This window comes from Loxodonta africana, chromosome 7 (assembly GCF_030014295.1).
Source record: "Loxodonta africana isolate mLoxAfr1 chromosome 7, mLoxAfr1.hap2, whole genome shotgun sequence".
Classification (NCBI taxonomy): Eukaryota; Metazoa; Chordata; class Mammalia; order Proboscidea; family Elephantidae; genus Loxodonta; species Loxodonta africana.
The window spans coordinates 64080354-64102074 of NC_087348.1; the positions used below are offsets into that span (position 1 = coordinate 64080354).

Genomic DNA, 21721 nt, shown 5'->3' on the forward strand with positions numbered 1-21721 from the left:
GGTGGGACGGCTGAGGATCGCAAGGGCGCCCGCGTCCCAGCGCAGAGCCCGGGCTGGCCAAACTTCTTTCCCCTACTTTGGGTAAGGGGAGGGGGTGTTCGCAAAAAAAAAAAAAAAAAAGTTGTTGAACTTTCCTCCCCAACTCTGCCGTGGGGGCGGAAACGGAGGGCGGTGCCTGCACCCTATTCGCCCGCAGCTCGTGGCTGGAGGCTCGGATTGGCGCGCGGGGACCGGGGCCGGGACAGGCGGGCGTGGGGGAGGGGAGCGGCCCTCCCCGCCCGCGGGATCGGCTCGCGCCGGGAGCGGGTTAATTTCAAATCGCGGACTTGACTGCTCCGGGACGATCACGTTCCCTGTGCCAGGCCGCTGGACCGCCAGTCTGGGTCCCGGGGTTTCCCTCCGGCACCCACCTCGGCACAGCGGAAGGACGGGCTGACGGCCCGACACGCGGGCTCCCGGGCCTGAACGGGGAAGGGGTGGCGAGGAGTCCCAGCTCAGCCCCGCCGGCTCCAACCGTGAGCTGAACTGACAGGTCAGTGGGACGCAGAGGGACACGGCGCCCAGGCTGCGCGGCGCTGGGGGCCGGCTGGGGCGGGCGGTGGTGGCGGCCGTTTCCCGCCTCCCGCTCCGCCGGGGGCTCTAGAGGGAGGAGCTGAGCTCCCGCGCAGAGGGGCGGGGACAAGCGAGGGGGAGGGGCGGGGATGCCGTGGTTCCGGGCACGGGTTTGCCCGCGCTCAAGCCCCGCGCAGCGAAGGGGCGGCGCCGGCCACGGTCCGGCTTTCCGCGCCAAATTTTTAAATCGAAGGCGGAAGGTCCGGACCCGCCCCTGTTGCCGCCAACCAATCGCTGGCCTGCGGCCGGTTCTCTGATTGGCCGGGAGTCGTTGCCCTGGAAACCGCGAAGATGCTGTCCAGGAACTGTCGGGCCGACGGCGGGCGGACTGAGCCCGGGGGGAGGGGCAGCTGGCCTGGCGGAGGGGGAAGTGCGCGGGACCTGAGCCGGTGGCGGCAAGGAAACTACCTGGTTGCTTTTCTGAGCAAATGCAGCCTTCCGTGGAGGGGGGGTCCAACATCTTGGCGTGCCTCGGCCACCCGAATAACGAGGGCATAGCACTTTGCATCTCTAAGGAGATTTTTTTATTAAAAAAAGCCTTCGTCGTAAAGCGCTCTTTAAATGCCCAGCAGCACGTTTGGCGCTTAGGGAGTGAATTTGGAAGTTTCCTATCAGTTTCCCAAGACTTTACTGCTGAGCCCGTGCACGTGTGTGTAAGGGGGGAAATTCAGGCACCTGGATGCGAGCTTACATCCAGATAATCCAGGTCGTGTCTCCTCAGTCTGAACCTGAACTCAGAGAGCTCAATCCGGAGCCCTGATCTGTGAGCAGGTGGGTGCTTGCTGAGGTCTGCTCGAGGATGGTGGGTCCGGAATATGGCCTGCCTTCTCTAAAGCTGGAAGAGGGCTGTCACTGGAAATTCCGTGGGTTACTTGAAGCCATGGCAGCGGATCGCTTCTGCAAAATCAGATCGGTTTGCTGAACGGTTTTCCTGGCCCTTTTTGCAGTTCTCTGCTCAGTGGGGCTCTATCTCTGGTTGAAAATAAAATGCAAATCTAGTTTGTCGGTTTTTGTTAGTCTTTGTTTCTGTGACCAGCGGTGCCCGTGAATGAATTTTCAGCAGATGATCTCTTGGTTCTTATTTTTCCCAAACTTTTTCTATTTCTTTTTTCTTTAAGGATATTAAATTTTTTAATAGAGTCGATTGGAGTACTTGAAGCATCGGCATACTGAGAGGAACCCCAGATTTTTCAGTTTTAAAGAAACTCTAAATGTGTGAGAAATTTACAGAATGGAAAACGAAAAGGTACTCTTTTAATTTCAATATTTGCCCTTGCAATTTTAAATGCACTATCATCCTAACTCTGTAATTTTTCAGTATCTAATGTCTTATTAATGCCATGTCCTTTTTTAGTTAACCTTTGTAAAAATCTGGAAGGAAAAGAAATTTACTTTTTGAAGAGGGGGAGGTTTGCCCAGAGTTAAAGTAATCCTTCTGGTTTTTAATGGTTTGGTGGAAATCTCAAAGAGATAAGCAGAGAGGAAAGGCATTGGGATATTACAACCTGTGAACAAATTAAGTAGATATTTTTAAGAAAGTAAAATTTGTTAGTTGCATTTTGATATTTCTGAGAATTCTTGAACAATAGGAATTCAGAAAGGACATTTGACACCAGGTGAGACTGAATTTCTTTTTAAGCTAATTTTTTGCCAAATTGTCAGCTTCCTTAACTATGAAGGGGTGGAAAACACATTATGAGATAAATATTTTGTAAAATTGCCAACAGGGGTGTCTTGATGGGTGTCCAAATACTGATAGATTAAAGAAAATAAACTTATGTGCAACCTTCCTAAAAGTTTTAGGTATTAGTCAAATAAGACAATTTTAATAGTGCTCCTGATAGCTTCAGGCAAAGGAAAGGAGCCTAAGAAAAATCCCATTCTTGGGTCAGCACATACTCTCAGGTATCTCCCTTTGAATTCGTCGTACTGACTCTCAGGTAAAAGCACCGTACTTGGAATGAGAAGACCCAATTTCAAGACCTGTGTATGTGTGTCCTCTCTCAGCCTTGGTTTCTTCTTCTGCAGGATTTGGTGAAATTACAAATGGAAAAGCACTTGATCAATCCTAAGGTGTCACACTCATGTAAACTAGTCCCATTAATGCACATTCCTAATGTTACTGAGAAATTAGTAGGTCTCTTAATTCTTTGACTTATTGCCATCTCAGGCATTTTCTTTAAAATAGATACAGATAGGAAGGATGTATGAAGTCCCTGGTGTCCAAAAGCGGAAGAAACATAATCCCTATTAATCTTATTTATGAACTGCTGTTAATTTACTTATTTTTGTTCAAAGTAGCAGTCCCACCTCTGCCAGGGAACCAGCCTTATGACCTTGGGTAACCAATTTTACTTCTCTTTGCCCCATTCTCTCCCTCTGTACAGTGATAGGGCTGGATATTCCAAGAACAGACTTTTCTGGTCAGAAGTCCTGCTCTCAGGCACTCTGCTGCTCCCTACTGGATTTTTCTGACAAGCCTAACCATATGCTAGCCCTCACCTTTGTCTCCTTGGCTCTCTTACTCTTCCATGCCAATGGTGGTTTATTGAGCTCCTACTGCATGCAGTCATTGTACTAGGCACATACACAGATTCCTGGGACATGGTTCTGCCCTGGAGGCCCATACTTATTACAATGTCATGAGTAAAAGTTGCTCCTAGGAGTTTTGGATGGATTACATCTCAAGATAAAGAAAATAAAAATCCCCACAACTGGACCAATAAGCAACATCAGGTTAAACAGAAAGGATTGAAGTTGTCAAGAATTCATTTTACTTGGATCCATGATCAATGCCCATGGAAGCAGCAGTCAAGAAATCAAGTGATGTATTACATTGCACAATTCTGCCACAAAAGACATCTCTAAAGTGTTCAAAAGCAAAAGATGTCACTTTGAGTACTAAGGTACACCTGACCCAAGTCATGCTATTTTCAGTTGCCACATGTGCATGCAAAAACTGGACAATGAATAAGGAAGACCTAAGAAGAACTGATGCCTTTGAATTATGATTTTGGTGAAGAATATTGAATATACCATGGACTGCCAGAAGAACGAACAAATCTGTCTTGGAAGAAGTATAGGCAGAATGCTCTTTAGAAGCCAGGACGGCAAGACTTCATCTCTGGTACTTTGGATATGTTATCAGGAGGGATCAGTCCCTGGAGACTCATACCTGGTAAAGAAAAGGGTCAGCAAAAAAGAGGAAGAACCTCAAGGAGATGGATTGACACAGTGGCAGCAACATGGACTTAAACATAGCAACGTTTATGAGGATGGCGCAGGACCAGGCAGTGTTTCATTCTGTTGTACATGGGTTGCTATGAGTCAGAACCAACTTTATGGCACCTAACAGCAACGGGAGTTTTGGATCCCTAAAAATTTAAGTCCTATTAGGCAAATAGTTGCTAACCAAAAGGTTAGCAGTTTGAATCCACCAGGTGCTCCTTGGAAACTCTATGGGGCAGTTCTACTCTGTCATATAAGGTTGATATAGGGCAGCTATGAGTCAGAATCGACTCAACGGCAATGGGTTTGGTTTATTAGGCAAAGCTTAGTGAAAGGTATGTGGGAACTCTCTATACTGTATTTGCAACTCTTCTCTAAATCTAAAATTAATTTAAAATAAAAAGTTAAAACAGTTACAAGTTCTAATGGTGGTTTTTTATTTTTCCTTTAGTTCTTGAAACGAGATGAAAGACTTTAGGTCTGTGCTTTGTTGCAAAATTAAAAATGGGAAATTTAGCCATTAGAATGAATAACATGTTGTCAAGTGGTCACTGAAATACATAAATTTAATCAACAGTACAGCCTCATTAGGCATTTTTTCCTGGCCGACATTCTACTTATTGTACAATTTCTAGAGTCAAAAGCCCTCATAAATCCTGTTTTACAATGGCTTTAATTATTTACTTTTTTTTTTTTTTGAACCAGGAAAACCTCTTTTGTGAGCCACATAAAAAGGTACTAATGAAAACACCTCTGAAAGAATCCACAACCCCAAATATAGTGTTGGCAGAGATCCAGCCTGACTTTGGTCCTTTAACAACGCCCACCAAGCCCAAGGAAATCTCCCAGGGGGAACCGTGGACGCCAACAGCCAACCTGAAAATGCTCATCAGTGCTGTGAGCCCCGAGATCCGCAATAGAGATCAGAAAAGGGGGCTATTTGATAACAGAAGTGGACTACCTGAGGCCAAAGACTGTTTACAGGTAGGTTTTCCAAAGGCTAGTGGGGGTTGGGGGGCAGTTGCTGTTACGGAAGTGCCATCGATACAAACCACTGCCACCTGCCAGGCTGCTATTAGCCTCCTTCAGTGCAATGGAAGGGTTTGGACCCCATCAAAATATAGCACTCAGAATTCTGAACCTTTGCGTTATTTTTAGTTCAAGCTTGCTTTCAGATCTGCCAGGCAGTGAGTACTAGCTTCCCCCACCTTTTTTCTCCCAAACTTTGCAGCAGTTGAAGCCAGGCACGTGTGAGTGCAAATGCCCCTAATGAATCTGTCAGACTTTATTTGAGAATAAAGCGTTATTTGTCTTTTTCTTTATAGGAACACTTCTCTGGAGATGAATATGAGAAATCTCAACCTAGTCGGAAAGAGAAGAGTTTAGGATTGTTGTGTCATAAGTTCTTAGCTCGATATCCGAACTATCCTAACCCTGCCGTGAATAATGACATCTGTCTGGATGAAGTAGCAGAGGAACTTAGTAAGTATACAAAGAAGTCACCAAAACGGTTAATAATTAAAATGACTTTATGGACTTAATCCTCTAGAGTAAGCCATGCTCATCTGGCCAGTGTTTTCGTAAAGGACACAAATATGGCCACATGGAAATATTTGTAAACCCCCAAAACCCTATTAATTTAAGAATATAAAGCATATAGTTTCTAGTTTCAGTGAAGCTTAAAAAAGGCAGAATATCACAGCAGAGATTGCTTCTGACTGCATTTCAAAAGCTCTGAAGCTTTTAAGGCAACATCGTTTTATGACTTGTATCACAGCTACAACTCTGAAATCTTGTCATGGCCCTTACCTGAGGAGCCATGCTGGTGAATGGTGTCTCCATAGATGGTAGTTTACTCTGAGAACCAGCTTCTGCAAGTGGAAGCAAGGCTTTAGCACTGTCTGCCACTCAATAAAGGCCCCTGGGTTACACAAATGGTATGCACTCAACTGCAAACTGGAAGGTTGGTGGTTCAAACCCACGCAGTGGCACCATGGTAATCTGTTTCTATAAAGATTACATTCAAGAAAACCACATGGATCAGTTCTACTCAGTACACATGGGGTCGCCTTGAATTGGAATTGACTGAACAGCAATGGGAAACCCTGGTGACGTAGTGGTTAAAGTGCTACGGCTGCTAACCAAGAGGTCAGCAGTTCGAATCCACCGGCGCTCCTCGGAAACTATGGGACACTTCTACTCTGTCCTATAGGGTCACTATGAGTTGGAATCAACGGCAGTGGGTTTGGTTTTTGGTTGAACAGCAATGAATTTGGTGGGTTTTTTTTCCTTTTTTGGCCACTCAGTAGTTCTCTGAAGACTCATGGGTTTGCTGTAAGCTTTGTGTTTTACAAAAGTTACTGTGTTTCCCCCTCTTTTACTCCTCTCTTCATCCCTGACCCATTATATTTATTCTCTTACACAGTTTAATTTTATTCACTTATAAAATTTTAGACCTAAATCTAGTTAGAGCTAAAAAAGGGGTCTGTGGCAAATTTGGGGTTCCCTTGGAATAATGAAAATATCTTGGTATAAAACTGAAAAGATGTGCAGGACAATGCATTTTAATATGTAGCTATCATCACTCCGTGAAGAAAGGTTTTGCCGTTTTAATAAGCCAATTGCCTTCGAGTCAGCTCTGACTCACAGCAACCCCTTGTGTGTTAGAGTAGAGCTGTGCCCTATAGAGTAGAACTGTGCTCCATATACTGCTGAAAAATAAAGTGCTGATTTTTCAGAAAAGGATTGCCAGGACTTTCTTCCTTGGCATGGACTCAAATCTCCAAACTTTCAGTTAGCAGCCAAGCGCTTTAACTGTTTGCATTACCTAGGGACTCTTGACTTTCTAATACATGTGTATATCAATTTTATTTCACTTTTTAAGAATATGCAATTTAGATTCATCGATTCTTCATATACACCTAATTGTAGGAGAAACCCTTTAATTCAACAAATATCTTGATCACCTACTATGTGCCAGTCAGTGTTGTAGGAGCTTAGGATGCATCAGTGAACAAAATCTCTGATCTCATGGAACTTCCATTCCAGTGGGAGCAATAGATAATACGCAAAGAACAATTTGTTATTGTTAGTTGCCACTGAGTCAATTCTAACTCGCGGCGACCCCATGTGAGCAGAGCAGAACTGCACTCCATAGGATTTTCCAGGCTGTGACCTTTCTGAAGCAAATTGCTAGGCCTGTCATCTGAGGTGCCTCTGGGTGGTTTCGACCCGCCAACCTTTTGGGTAGTCGTCGAGTGCTAAGTATTATAACGTATGTTAGAAAGTAAGACATGCTATGGAAAAAAGAAAAGGTAGAACAGAATAAGAGAAATCGCAAGTGCTGAGGGTAGGGGTGCTTTGCAAGTTAAAATTCTGTGGTCAGGGCAGGCTTCCTTGAGAAGGAGATATGCAAACAAGAAGTTGAAGAAACAAGGGCAGGAGCTATGATGCCATCTGGGGAAGGGGTTCCAGGCAGAGGGAACAGCTGGTGCAAAGACCTTCATGCAGGGACATATCTGGCAAGTTCCAGGAGCAGCAAGAAGCCAGTAGGATGCAACCTGAGTAGTGTTTTAATAAACACTTTTCGAGAAAGGCTATATTTAACCAAATATTTGAATTTAAATCAACATTGAGAGTGAGTTTAAGATATTGAACAAAGAATACTAACATTGAAGAATATTGAAAACTCAGTCTAAATAGACTGATGAAGGTCACAGAATTACTAGTATCATGTTGTTCATGGTAGCTACCAACAAGCACAGTGAGACCCAAAGGAGGATATATATTTTATTTTCTATGTGGGTTTTTAAAAAACTGTGTCATGGTTTTACCTTTTCTGCAATCTCATAACACTTTGTACCTGTTTTATGACTATCACAGGCACTTTAGTGAGGGTGAGAAGGGTAACAAGAAACAGGTTGGGAAACATGGGATTTAGAAGTATTAAAATCCTAGTTTTACCACTTACTAAGAGTCCCTACCTGTTGCCATCGAGTCAATTCTGACTCATAGCGGCCCTATAGAACAGAATAGAACTGCCCCATAGAGTTTCCAAGGGTGCCCGGTGGATTATGAACTGCTGACCTCTTGGTTAGCAGCTATAGCACTTAACCTCTAGGCCACCAGGGTTTCCTCGGTGGTGCAAACAGTTAACACACTTGACTGCTAAACAAAAGGTTGAAGGTTCAAGTCCACCCACAGGAAAAAAGGCCTGGCAATATACTTCCCGAAAAATCAGCCATTGGAAACCCCATGGAGCGCATTCTACCGTGACACACATGGGGTCGCTATGAGTTGGAATCGTCTCAACAGCAACTGTTTTTCTTTTGTTTTGTTTGTCACTTACTAGCTCTTTGCCCCGGGGTGAGTTACATAGCCAGTCAGAACCTCTGGTTCCTAATCAGTAAAGTGTAGATGATATTATCTCACAAATTATGGCTAAAAACTAATGAAAGCTGAACAGCACATATTAGGTCCTCAATAAATGTGACCCTCCAATGCATACCGTTGTCTGTATCCTTTGAGAGCAGGGACATGTCTTTGTCACCTTCACATGGTTCATTGGATGAAGATGTTGATTTATAGTTAATAAAGGTGTATTATCCGGAATCTACTGACTAATAAACCGCAGAAGAAAAAGTCCCTCAATTCTAACCATACTAAAAAATCTGATCCTAGTAACATGCAATTGTGCGTTCTTTGCAGATGTTGAGCGTCGACGCATTTACGATATTGTGAACGTCCTAGAGAGTTTGCACATGGTGAGCCGCCTTGCCAAAAACAGATACACCTGGCACGGGCGACATAATCTCAACAAAACGCTTGGGACTCTGAAGAGCGTCGGGGAGGAGAACAAATATGCCGAGCAGATCATGATGATCAAGAAGAAAGAATACGAACAAGAGTTTGATTTTATTAAGAGTTACAGTATAGAGGACCATATCATCAAATCAAACACTGGCCAGGATGGACAGCCAGACGTGTGTTTTGTCGAACTCCCCGGAGTGGAATTTCGGGCAGGTGAGAGGCAGTATTGAGAAGCCCAGGCTGCGTGCACTTCTCCTAGGTCTGAAGAAAAGATTCCATAGAGAACCCTGCTCTAAAGCTATTGCTGACTTTAATGTTAAAATGCTGCAGTTGTTAACTGTGTGATCAGGTTGTGGTATTTTTAGCCTTGTTACTTTAGAAGTCACTTGTCCCTTCATGAATTTTAATTCTCTAATCCTCCTTCTCCAAAGCTTCTGTAAACAGCCGCAAAGACAAATCTTTAAGAGTGATGAGCCAGAAATTTGTGATGCTGTTTTTGGTGTCAACGCCTCAAATTGTAAGCCTAGAAATTGCTGCCAAGATTTTAATTGGGGAAGACCATGTGGAAGACTTGGATAAAAGCAAATTTAAAAGTAAGTGCTGTGGACTGCCGTGGACTATTGTATTTTGGACCTATTTTTGAACATCTGCTTCTTAGTTATAAGCTGATTTCCAAATATATTTGTTACATAAACAGGTCATCTCTAACTGTGCTTTTATATCGTCACTTCTCCCCAAAAGCCATGATAATACTGCTTTAGCTAACTTGTAGGATTCAAAGATACATATAACTGCTCCTGTCTGACACATTCACTTATAAACAAGTCCTTAAAAGTTACCTCATTTGATACTATAACGTTGTCCCTATTTTACAGGTATAGCACCTGTAGTGTCTAAGGCTGAAATGACCAGTAAGTTGTAAAGTCGTAGCAGAACCCAGGTCTTCACTCTTTCCACTGGCTCTCATAAACCAGAGTATAAATGACCTTTCTAAGACTGTCCCCTGAAATGACCAGAAGCATAGTTGGTTTGCCATTTTGAAAGAAGAGTTTTAGCCAGAACATCTGCTAAATATCTGCCTGGAAGTTGGACTGAGCTCTTAAGGCAGAGCTGTGCCCTCACCCCATCCCAGATTTTGCAGGAATCTCCAGGAGAAGGGGTGAAAAGAGGTGCTCAGCAGACGGGGAGTAGCCTGCTTCTAACAACACGCCGGTCTCTGCCGGGGGTATGAGCAAACGACAAAGAAGTGCTAGTTTGGCCACAGACCACTTGAAGCTTCAGGAAAAACTGGTAGGACCCAGCTACAGGGTTAGGGAGAGCTACCCCAAGCAACCTCAGAGGCTTGGGGCGTGCCTGGTAGCTGTTACTCACAGGCTCCTTCCCATCCATATAAAGCGGTATTAGTCTCAAAGTATATTCCAAAATCCCCAGGTTGATAGTGTAGCTATAAAGACAAAATTAAGTACAGAGTATAGGCAATAGTGTTGGCAATTGGCTGGGGAGATCTGTAATATCAGAAAACATGTCCCAGTGCTACTGACGAGCTGCCTGCTTTTTCTGTCAGTTCACCAGACAGTCTTCAAGTCTCCGTTTCACTGATTAGTCACAGCCTTGGAAACGGATTCCAGGAACTGCAGGCAATTTGCTGAAGGAAATTGAGCATCTTCTGGCATGGCCTTGAAGAAGGGGCTCAATTTGTAATCTTGTACTATCAGGACAGAGTAAAGGCAGACTTTTTAAAATGAAACTTTTTAAGATATGTAAGATTTCTAGAATTAACAAATCTATGCTTTACATATTACATAATAAGGGCAGTCTAAAATCTACAGATTTTGACGGGGCACAGAGTTTTCCGTGCTTATATTAAATAAGTCTTATCTTCGTAAATGTTCTTTCCTGTTTGTGATGGTTTATCATCGGTGCTTTATTTCTGTTTGCTCATAAAATTCTTCTGAATCCATTAGAAGATACCCAGGAATGGTGATTTTTTATTAAAAAATATGTAACATAGCTTCCCGTAAGGTGCTCTCATTAAGTCATTTTTCATCTTTCATTTTTCATGCTATTGTCATTTCAAAATTCAGTACCAGCAATAACCGAGCCTTTTAAATATTTAAAAAGAATATTTTTGTTTTAATTAAAACAGTATCACTAGAATAACTTAAAAAGGAGCCACATTTTTCTCTGTCTGACATTGATGGTTAGGATAGCTCTTGTATTATCCGTGAAGTGTTTATGAAGCAGAGTCCTTCAATCTTTCATTATTTCATTAAGCAGTGTATATGCTTTCCTTTTCAAGCAAAAATCAGGAGGTTGTATGACATAGCCAATGTTCTGAGTAGCCTGGATCTTATCAAGAAAGTGCATGTAACAGAGGAGAGAGGCCGAAAGCCAGCTTTTAAATGGACAGGCCCAGAAATCAGTCCAAATCACAGCGGTATGTATTTTTTTTCTTTCAATCTTTCCTTATTTTGAAAATAATACACGTTTAGAGATAGTCTCCCTTCCCCTTCCTACTCACACCTTCAGATGGCAAGAACATACATAAGTAGTGAAAAAGACAAAAGTGAGTGCCAGTATACAAAGTTTGGCTACTGGCTGCATCAGCAACCCAAGATCTACACCACTACCCACCCTGTGCCCAGGAAGTAAACTGTGTGTGTGAAAGGATTTGAAAAAGTGGAAGGCACTACAAAATGTAAGATACTGTTGTGCTGCTCAGTGACCACGTGCTGCCTGTGTACGCTGAGAATATCAAATGAGTTCATGCTTGTGAAACAAGTTCACTCTTGTACCAAGGTAGGTAGTCTCCATCTTAAGTCTCTAGGTGGCGCCAACAGTTAAGTGCTGGACTACTAACCAAAAGGTTGGCTATTGGAATCCATGTGGAGGCACCTCAGAAGAGAGGCCTAGTGATCTACTTCCAAAAGATCACAGCCATTGAAAACCATATGGAGTACAGGTCTAGTTTTAAACCTCTGGGGTCACCATGAGTTGGAATTGACTCAGTAGCAACTGGTTAGTCCCCATCTCAGTTATGGCATTTTGCATTCTCCAGGAGATCTCAACTCAGAAACAATGGACAGTGGCAAGAACATGGGCCATGGAGGCAGGGCAGGCTTGGGTTCTAGTCACAGCTCTGCCACTTATTAGCTGTGTGTCCTTGAGCAAATTTCTTCTCCAAAACTCAGTTTCTCACCTGTAAAATGGGAAGAACAATGGCTAGTTTGTGGAATTACTGTGATTTTGGATATAATCTCAGAGAGAGGTAATTGGATATAGGGTTTGGGAGCAGAGGCTCTGGGGCCAGAGTGACCAGGTTCACATTCCAGCTGCACCTGCTACTCACAGAGAGATGTTGAGTCAGCTGGTTAATGTTTCTGAGATCATTGCCCTTGTCTCTGAAATAGGAATGCATTTCGTGAGAAGTGCCTTACTCCTGGAGTTGTCGTGAGGATCACCATATCTCATCAGATCTAAGACTCCACTGATTATATGATACACAATTTTTTATGTATCACTAAGAAAGAAAATCTCTTCACAATTTTACACTATAGCACCCCACTGATTCTAAGCTACAGTGTGGTTTCAAGAGATGTTAAAGTGCGAAATGTTGTGTCTCAGAATTTATTTAATACAAACAAGGTGGTAATATGTGTAAAGCACATAGCCAGTGCTCTAAAACAGTTGCATTTTTTCTAAAATCATCCTTAGAACTATACTTTGATTTTATATGCCAAAAAGGAAGCCAAACCACCTGTGCTTTTTTTCTGGTGAAAATATATGTAACAAAACACACCCATTCACCATTTTCCACACATACAGTTCAATGACATTGGTTACATTCTTCACGTTGTATCACCGTTCTTGCTGTCTCTCCCCATATTGTTTCACCACCACTAACTTAGGCTCTGTGTCGCCTAAACTCCTCTGTATTTTCAAGTTACTGTCGTCGATTTGATCTCATATACATAATTCTTCAAAAGAGCGCACTGCACCACTACCAGCTGCTCTGATGGGGATCGCAGTAGGGAGTCCCAAACAGGGCGGGAGAAGAATGTAGAACAAAAAATCAAATAGATAAAAAAAGAGCAGATTTACTGGCCTGATAAAGGAACCCCTGAGACCATGGCCCTATAACACCCCTCTGATTTGGAAATACAGCCATTTCCAGAAACTAGCTTCTAGCCAAACAATAGACAGGTCTGTAAAATAAACAATAACACCTGAGAAGAATGTGCTCCATAGAACAATTATATGAGACCAAAAGGGCAACATTTGCCCAAAAGCATAGATGAGAAGACAGGAAGGGTTAGGAGAACCAGACAAAAGGAAACGGGGAAGCCAGAACGGAAATGGAGAGAGCGTTGACTCAGTGTGGGGATTGTAACCAATGTCATGGAACAGTTTGTATACTATTTGTTGAAGGGGAAACTAATTTGCTCTGTAAACTTTCACCTAAACCACAATATTAAAAAAAAAAAAAAAACCATACTGCTCAAGTTGAGCTAAACTGTTGTTTAGTTTAAAGATGACTTCATGGAATAGTTTCAGTTTTAGGCAATAATTTTGGGGGTTCCACTGTCCCAATGGGTCCAGTAAGTCTGCAAACCACCCAGGTTTTAACACACTGCCCTTTTCTGTTTCAGGTCCCAGTCCTGTCATTCCTTTTGCCCCCTCAGATTTGGAAGTAAGACGGTCTTCAAAAGAGAACTGTGCCAAAAACCTCTTCTCTACACGTGGGAAACCAAATTTTACTCGACACCCATCTCTTATCAAGCTAGTAAAGAGTATAGAAAGTGACCGGAGGAAGATAAATTCTGCTCCCAGTAGCCCCGTTAAGACCAATAAAGGTGTGTTTTCCATGATGTCAACACTCGGCTGGGAAGAATCCCTTTTGATCTGATTTTTTAGCTTGCTTGATCCCTGCAGTACTTTCTAGAGAATTGTTTCAGTATCCATATTCCCAAACATTCTCTCAGCCTAACTTGTGTATAAGTTAAAGGATAAAAAAGCAGTTTATGGGGTTTATCATTTTACTGGAGTCCCTGGATGTGCAAATGGTTAACACACTCGGTCGCTAACCAAAAGCTTGGAGTTTTGAGTTCACCCAGAGATGCCTTGGAAGAAAGGCCTAGCAATCTATTTCCGAAACATCAGCCATTGAAAACCCTATGGAGTACAGTTCTAGTCTGACACATATGGGGTTGCCATGAGTTGGAATCAACTTGTCGGCAACTGGTATCATTTAATTGCTGTGTAATTTTGGGGAGAGGTGGATGTTCCCTGTTTCTTTGACTACAGTGAGCTTTCATCTGTGTAAACTTTTGTTCTTTAGCTTTATTCCCCTGCCCCTTTCTATTTTACCAGCAGAGAGTTCTCAGAATTCAGCACCTTTCCCAAGTAAAATGGCTCAGCTCGCAGCAATTTGCAAAATGCAGTTAGAAGAGCAATCAAGGTAGGTTGGCAATGCTCTTTAGTAACAGGATGAGTTACTTGTACGTTGCATTATTAGGATTACTCATTTTATGTAAGAATAGACACTAGCCTTGGAAACTGGCAAGATAATCTTTTCTGTAACTCATAATCATTACAGAAATTGTGTGCAAATTTCATAAAAGCATGGCTTTAATCTGAGACTTAAAATGAGAGACCATTTCAGAGAAAATGTGTTTCCACTGTGTCATATTTAAAAATCTTGTCTTTCAGTGAACCCACAAAGAAAGTGAAAGTGCAGCTGGCAAGATCTGGGTACTGCAAACCAGTGGCCCCACTAGACACCTCAGCAAATGCTGAGCTGGAGCTGACAGCACCATCTCTCATACAGCCCCTGGGGGTGGTCCCCCTGATCCCCAGCCCATTGTCATCAGCAGTACCTGTGATCCTACCTCAGGTCCCTACAGGCCCATCCTATGCCATTTACCTGCAGCCCGCCCAAGCCCAAACCATGACTCCACCCCAAGGCCTGAGCCCAACAATGTGCCCCACCCCCTCTTCTAAAGCTACTGCATCAAAAGATTCCACAGACGTCACCACTGAGAAATTAACCAACGATGCTGCAAAGTCTAGTGCCTCCACCAAACCTGGGAGCCTGCTGCCAGCACCAGAGAGACAGGCTGCAAAGAACAGAGACAGGGAGCCTGCTGGAGAAAGAGGCTCAAAGAGGGCGCACACACTCGAGGACAGTGGTTCCAAAAAGAAATTTAAAGAGGATGTGAAAGGACTTGAAAATGTCTCCACAGTAAGTACAACATTGAACTCTGCAAAGCTGTAGCAATTCCCTGGTTGATTAGAAGAGAACTTGGTGGCTTGTAAAATTCACCAGAGCAAAGAGCAGCCTCTCTGAAGACATGGAACCGTTCCTTAGCATCCCATAGTCCAAATGAGGCCCCGGACAGCTAATCCCCTGGCTGGGATGACAGCAGGGACATTTTTAGCCTTTGGAAGAAGGGATTATTTGTCTCTTTTTAAAGCAGCACCAGCGGTTGCCATTAAATCCATTTCTCCATCACATACTAGAATGCAAACACCTGTCGTGAGTCTTAAGTAATTTACAAGCAGACGTAACCCTGAATGAATGGATGGATGGGATGTACAGGGTTCCTATAACTCCTGCCTTCTGAGTCATTATCTAATGTTTATTTGATGTCATGGCATCTGTTACCTAGAAGATAAATTGCTCCCCCTCTTTTTTTACTTTATGCCAAAAATTCAATACAAAATTTCTATTTTGTGTAAATAGAAAATTCAAACTGATCTTGGGAAATCGTAGGTATGTTTAATGCACTGTGATCTGGAGATTTTTACTTTCTAGATAATTTTTTTTTCCTGGAGACTAGTTCAGGAAGGAATTATCATTTGTTGGGTGCCTACTGGGTGATTCCAACAGTTAATGCACTCAGCTGCTAACAGAAAGCTTGGCAGTGCAGGTTCACCCAGAGGTGCCTTGGAAGAAAAATCAGCCCTCAAAGACCCTGCGGAACACAGTTCTACTCTGACACACATGGGGTCGTCATGAGTCGGAATCTACTCAATGGCATACATACCAGACGTCACAGGAGCTACGCGCGATTGCATACATTATTTGTTTCCTCCCTTAGGACAGTTATACATGAAAGACATTATCATCAAATAACCACCACTAAACGTGGGAGGGGAAGTTAATCTCTTATTTTGTCCCTGTTAAGTCAAGTTATTTTACTTCTGCCCCATTTTTCCGCATCTATAAAGAATTTATTCTACCAGCTTTTACTGATCACGCACTGGGTATAAAGCACTATAGCTCTGAATCAAAGCAAACCTAGCACCTGCCTTTGGTGGTGATTGCTTTTCAATATTTGCCCCTGGCCATATTACAGTATTTGTGAGATTTAGTACATGATGATATACAGAAAGGGTCTTGTGATCCTTTTAAGGCACCCTATAAGCTGAGGGGTATTATCCGTTACTGTTGCTATTCAGGAGGCTTTATTAGAGTTTGTCAAATCTTCCCTGAGGATGGCTTCATGGTAACTATTCAAAACATCTATTATCTCAGGATGGTATCATTTTGCATTTAATATACATGCTAAGGGGAAAATCACAAGGCTTTGGCTTGATTCAGTTTTCTGGGAGGTCCATAACCTCTTTGCGCCAATGGGTATGATTTAATAACTGTCTCCTGTTGCTCACTTAGTTATTCAGGATTTGAGTTTTCAGTGGATAGGTTTTCCATGACTCCCTGCTTCATTTTTCATCTTTATGACTTTATTTTGACCCTTTCTTTTTAGCATGGATTGACCAGAACAAGGAAATTTTAAAAAAACTGATGTATTAATTCATTCAACAAACACTTACTGAGAATCTACTCTTTCGAGGGTAGAGAGAAGACAAATAAACACAAATATACCAAATAGTGAATGATAAGAGCAGTTAAGCACTCAACTACTGGCCAAACGGCTGGTGGTTCGAACTCTTGCAGAGGCCTGGTGATCTGCTTCCAAAAGGTCACAGCCTTGAAAACCCTATGGAGCAGTTCTATTCTGCACACATGGAACTGCCATGAGTCAGAATCAACTCAATGGCAACTAAGAACAACAACACAGTGAAAATAAAACAGGCCAATGTGATAGGAGGGTGAGAGGACTACTCTAGCCAGGATGAGATGACATTCCATTTGGAACATATCAAACTCGTCTATCCTGCTAATTTAATAGCTCTAGTTTTAATAAAAAGAATTAGTATTATAGGTTAAAAGATTTTGTGGTTTATGTGGTACGTGTAGTTTGCACAAAATTGGAAGATAAAGATTAGAGTACTAAAGATTTTACTGAAGACTTAAAGAGTTAAACCAGCAACCAGAATAACTTGTACCATGAGAGGGCATGATTAAAATTAGCAACAAAACAACAAACAACTCATTGCCCTCAAGCCAATTCCAACTCATAGCGACCCTACAGGACAGAGTAGAACTGCCCCACAGAGTTTCCAAAGAGCTGCTGCTGGATTTGAACTGCTGACCTTTTTGTGTGCAGCCAAACACTTAACCACTGCACCGCCAGGGCCCCAAAATTAAAGAGCAGCTATTTGTAAAACTAAATCCACTCCTTAAAAATTCTCTATTCCTACAGCTTTCAAGGAACCTTGAACAGTACCAAGCATCTAAGAAACCCAATTAGTTCATGGTACACTTTTAGCACTGTGAGTCCTGAATTCACTAGTTCCCAAAGAAAGAGATGGGACCTATTAAAAGCTAGATCAAAGTGTGGACTGTTGTTTGGACAATGGAGAGAAGATGAAGATAAAAGGAGGACCCTCAGTTTACAAGAGCTGCTTTTAGCTTTTGCCAGCCCTGCTCATGGTAAGGCTGAAGCAGACTTTTCAAGCAGTTCAGGCACCCGTGGGGGCCTCTGTTTGGCAAAGTATCAAGCAGACGTGGTTGGGGGGTACCTGCAACACAATACTCAGATTGCTTTTTGGAATAGAACTTTATTGCCTAAAACTTTTGCTCTAAGACAGTTGTTTTAGACAGATTCTTTAACATGAGTCAATCAGTTCTCTTTTTCATCTGTAGTTTGTTTTTAAAACTCTGGTGCCTTTTAGTTTGCATATTACAAGACTTTTTGCTTGTTATCATCAGAACCTAAAATTCTAGGAAAAATATATATATAGTTGTATAATTCCTTTACTCTAAATTGGGAGTTGGCAAACTTTCTGTAAAGGGCTTCTTGGGCCATATGGTCTCTGTTGCAACTATTCAACTTTGCCATTGTAGCAGGAAAACAGAGGCCCATTGTAGCAGGAAAACCGTACATAAATGAATGGGCATGGTGTGTGCTAATAAAGCTTTATTTATAAAAACAGGCAAGGTGGAAATTGATTTGGCCTGTGGGTCATAGATTGCCAACTCCTGCTGTAAATCAACATTTCTTAAAACGGTTTCCTTGAATACTAGTCCTTAATAGCTTACCAAAAAAGCAGTTTGGGAACTGCTACATGCTGTATACCCTACTAGGAGATTTACAATGCATGCCCTCATGAAAGTCTCTCAGAAATTCTCTAATACAGATACTGTTTGCATTTATTTAATTCAGCATTTCCCAAACATTTGACCATGAATTGCATAATGCTTGCCTACCTTCTGTGGAACCAAATGCGTTGCCACCGAGTCGATTCTGACTCATAGCGACCCTATAGGACAAAGCAGAACTGCCCCACTGGGTTTCCTAGGCTGTAGTCTTCAGGGAAGCAGACTGCCACATCATTCTCCTGCCGAACGGCTGTTGTTTTGAACCGCCGACCTTTTGGTTAGCAGCCAAGCACTTAACCACTGTGCCATCAGGGGTCCTCTTGAGAAATACCTTAGGTATTTCAAGAAAGATCAAATGATAACCCAGCAGTGCCATGTGTGGTGTTCAACTGCATTAAACTTGGTTCTGACAATTAGCCCTACACCATCCCAAGAGGTCAGCAGGAGTTAGGATATCAGTGTGTGGTCATTTTGCTGGGTGAATTCTACCCCTAATCAGGCTCGATGCTAGGTTTAGGATATTTCCTAAAACCACAGGTGGCATTTAAAAAACAGATGGTCTGTATTATTCAGGGCAAACATTGCCATGCGTGGGAGGAGTATTGTCCTCCAGCAGCTGGGTGGGGACCCTGCCCATAGCCCATAGCTTTGGAGATTTTGGTCTGATAAGACAAAACAACCAAGGGATATTAATCCTGGAAGAGGGACCTGCCATTTTTCTTCCTGTATTTGTGTGTAAAATAAACCCTTCCTCCTTGTTTTCTAGACCTTGTTCCCATCAGGATACCTAATCCCACTCACCCAGTGCTCAGCCCTGGGGGCAGAGTCCGTTTTGTCTAGTAAAGAAAACTCAGGTACACTTTCCCCAAACCACAGGATCTACAGCTCCCCAATCGCAGGTGAGTACTTGTGAAACACTCCAAATGTGGGTCAGCCTCAGGTTCACTTAAGCCTTGTAAACTTCTCAGACAAATGCCTGTGCTTTTAAGATATTTCCGCCTTTTTCTTTCCAGGTGTTATTCCAGTGACATCATCTGAACTCACTGCTGTTAATTTTCCCTCTTTTCATGTAACACCTTTGAAGCTAATGGTCTCACCAACTTCCGTGGCAGCTGTACCTGTCGGGAACAGCCCGGCTCTTGCTTCAAGCCACCCTGTTCCCATTCAGAACCCAAGCTCGGCCATTGTAAACTTCACCCTGCAACACTTGGGACTCATCTCCCCCAATGTGCAGGTGGCCTCCAGCCCTGGACCAGTTACTGTTCCTGTGTCACCAAGAATAGAGGCTGTTAATGTCCTTCCAGAAAGTGCAGGCACTCAGCAAGGCCGGGCCACCAGGTATGACTCGCCAGTCTCAGGCCAGAACCAACCAAATGGACAATCAGTTGCCATGACAGAGGCACAAGAGGTGAGAGCATTTCCATTTAATTTAATTAGTTATTAATATCATTAGTTACTATGATTATTGATCATATTTATAATTTATATCATAAATATTTGTTATATATAAATTATGTTATAATTATTAATAACTTAATTTCTATTCATCAGTTAACATAATTAGCTATTAAGCCCCAAATGTCACTATCATGGAAGACTTGCTTGTGCTTCCCTCTTTTGGAGAGGAAAAGAATGGAAGGGTGGGGGACTTGAAGGCCTACCTGCCTGCCTTCCATAACCCAGGAAGAGTACCCAAGGGGTCAATATTATTGAGTTACCATGAGATTTTTGTTTAACCTTAAAAAAAATAATTGAGAAGTAAAATGCATCAAGACGTACAAGTCTAAGTATTTCAAGGTACACTAGGTTCCCAACATGTTACACAGCCATCCAGCCTAATCTTCTAAGACTGCTAGGACATATATATCTATGTGGGTTTGACTTTTTTCCTCCTCTCTTTCCATTCAGCCTGTCCCAGTGACACCCAAAGGGTCACAATTAGTGGCCGAAAATTTCTTCCGTACCCCAGGTGGACCAACAAAGCCAATAGGCTCATCCTGCATGGATTTCGATGGTGCCAACCAAACCTCATTAGGAACTCCCTTTGTCCCACAGAGAAAACTAGAAGTCTCAGCAGAGGATGTCCATTAGTTGACAAATGTTGGCTTTGTTTTTAAAAAGTTGTTTAAATGAAAGGATGCACACGGACTGATTTAAAGAACATATTCCCTGAAAATAATGTAAATATGTTGTTAGGTTTACTTAATAACCAGGCAGATAGTTCTTTTCATATTTTCATCCACAGACATACACATATATATTTGTATAAAGCTTAGTTCAGCCTTCAATCCTACAAAATAAAAGTAAAATGCTGACCTAAGACATATCAACTTTTAGGGAGAAAAAAAATTCATTATTTCAACTGTGCTTATACTATTATGCAAAGTATATTAAAAGTTTACTTCCCTTTGAGTAAATATTTGTGACCTGCCCAACAACACAGCATTCTGTTAAACTTTGCACAAAGAAAATGCTGTGTGATGTATAATGTTGTATTTTTTAAATAGGGCTATAGCTATATTTTTTGTAATTTCTTTAATCCATTGTTGTTGCGGTATGTCTTTTTGTAAAGTTGGCAACAATCCTCAATCAAGTCTATGGAAAAATTATTTATAAAATGTATTTTTAATCATAAATTGTTCAAATTAAAACTTTTATAAGATGTATTTAATGTTTTCATTTGGCCAGTTCATGCAGTGTCGGTGAAAATGAAAATTAATCTCAGAGCAAATTCTTGGTAAGGAGGTTTAAGCTCCTGGGTTCCCCTTAGATATACAAAGTTTATAAAACATGTCTACATTTTCCCCCCTTTTGATCCTCAGCACTGTCCCAAGTGCTTTCTAACACACCCTGGGAGATAAGCAATGGAAAGCAGGAGCTGGGGTACCCCGTACCCAGCCCTAGCCCAGTCACCACCTCTTCCAGGCCAGGCTCCCTTCTCTGCAGAGGAGGGTTGCAGCTGCAGGCCTCTTCCTGTACTTTCTGATGACCCTGCTCCAGGGATGAGAAAGCAGCAGTGAGGATTCAGATTTCCTCCACAGGCAAGGAACTACGTCACTAAAACCCCATAAGCTCCGAGACAAAGAGTGCACTACAATGTATTAAGTGCATCTACATGACCCCCTTGTTATGGAACAAAGTACCGGTTGAGAATTTATGAGTGCTCATGCCTAAAGGGTCATCATAATATCTATTTTTGGCATGTTTGATATATGCCGGGTACTATGCTATACATTTTAAAAAGCCCTGGTGACCCAGTGGTTAAGAGCTCAGGTGCTAACTAAAAAGTCAGCAGTTTGAATCCACCAGCTACTCCTTGGAAACCCCATGGCGCAGCTCTCTGTCTTACAGGGTCACTATGAGTCAGAATCAACTTGGCGGCAAGGGGTTTAGTGTTTTGTTGTTGTTATCTCTATAAGGTGGTTGGAAACCCTGGTGGCATAGTGGTTAAATGCTATGGCTGCTAACCAAAGGGTCGGCAGTTCAAATCCTCCAGGCGCTCCTTGGAAACTCTATGGGGGCAGTTCTACTCTGTCCTATAGGGTTGCTATGAGTCGGAATCGA

General features: G+C 42.5%; 1 protein-coding gene across 3 annotated transcripts; it reads left to right on the forward strand.

The window, feature by feature from the left end:
• The first annotated feature begins 299 nt into the window (after positions 1–299).
• E2F8 (E2F transcription factor 8) lies at positions 300–21156 on the forward strand. 3 transcript variants are annotated; one of them, XM_003411971.4, is made up of 13 exons: positions 300–532; positions 1731–1858; positions 4546–4824; positions 5166–5322; positions 8548–8862; positions 9081–9242; positions 10949–11086; positions 13299–13502; positions 14020–14107; positions 14359–14890; positions 18924–19056; positions 19171–19565; positions 20066–21156. In XM_003411971.4, the coding sequence occupies exons 2-13, from the start codon at positions 1844–1846 to the stop codon at positions 20246–20248; spliced, it is 2601 nt and encodes an 866-aa protein (XP_003412019.1). In that variant the 5' UTR covers positions 300–532; positions 1731–1843; the 3' UTR covers positions 20249–21156. The 3 variants fall into 3 exon arrangements, with proteins under 3 accessions (XP_003412019.1, XP_023406558.1, XP_010590490.1); XM_023550790.2 differs by having other exon boundaries at positions 14023–14107; XM_010592188.3 differs by lacking the exon at positions 300–532 and adding an exon at positions 1018–1383.
• The last annotated feature ends 565 nt before the right edge of the window (positions 21157–21721 follow it).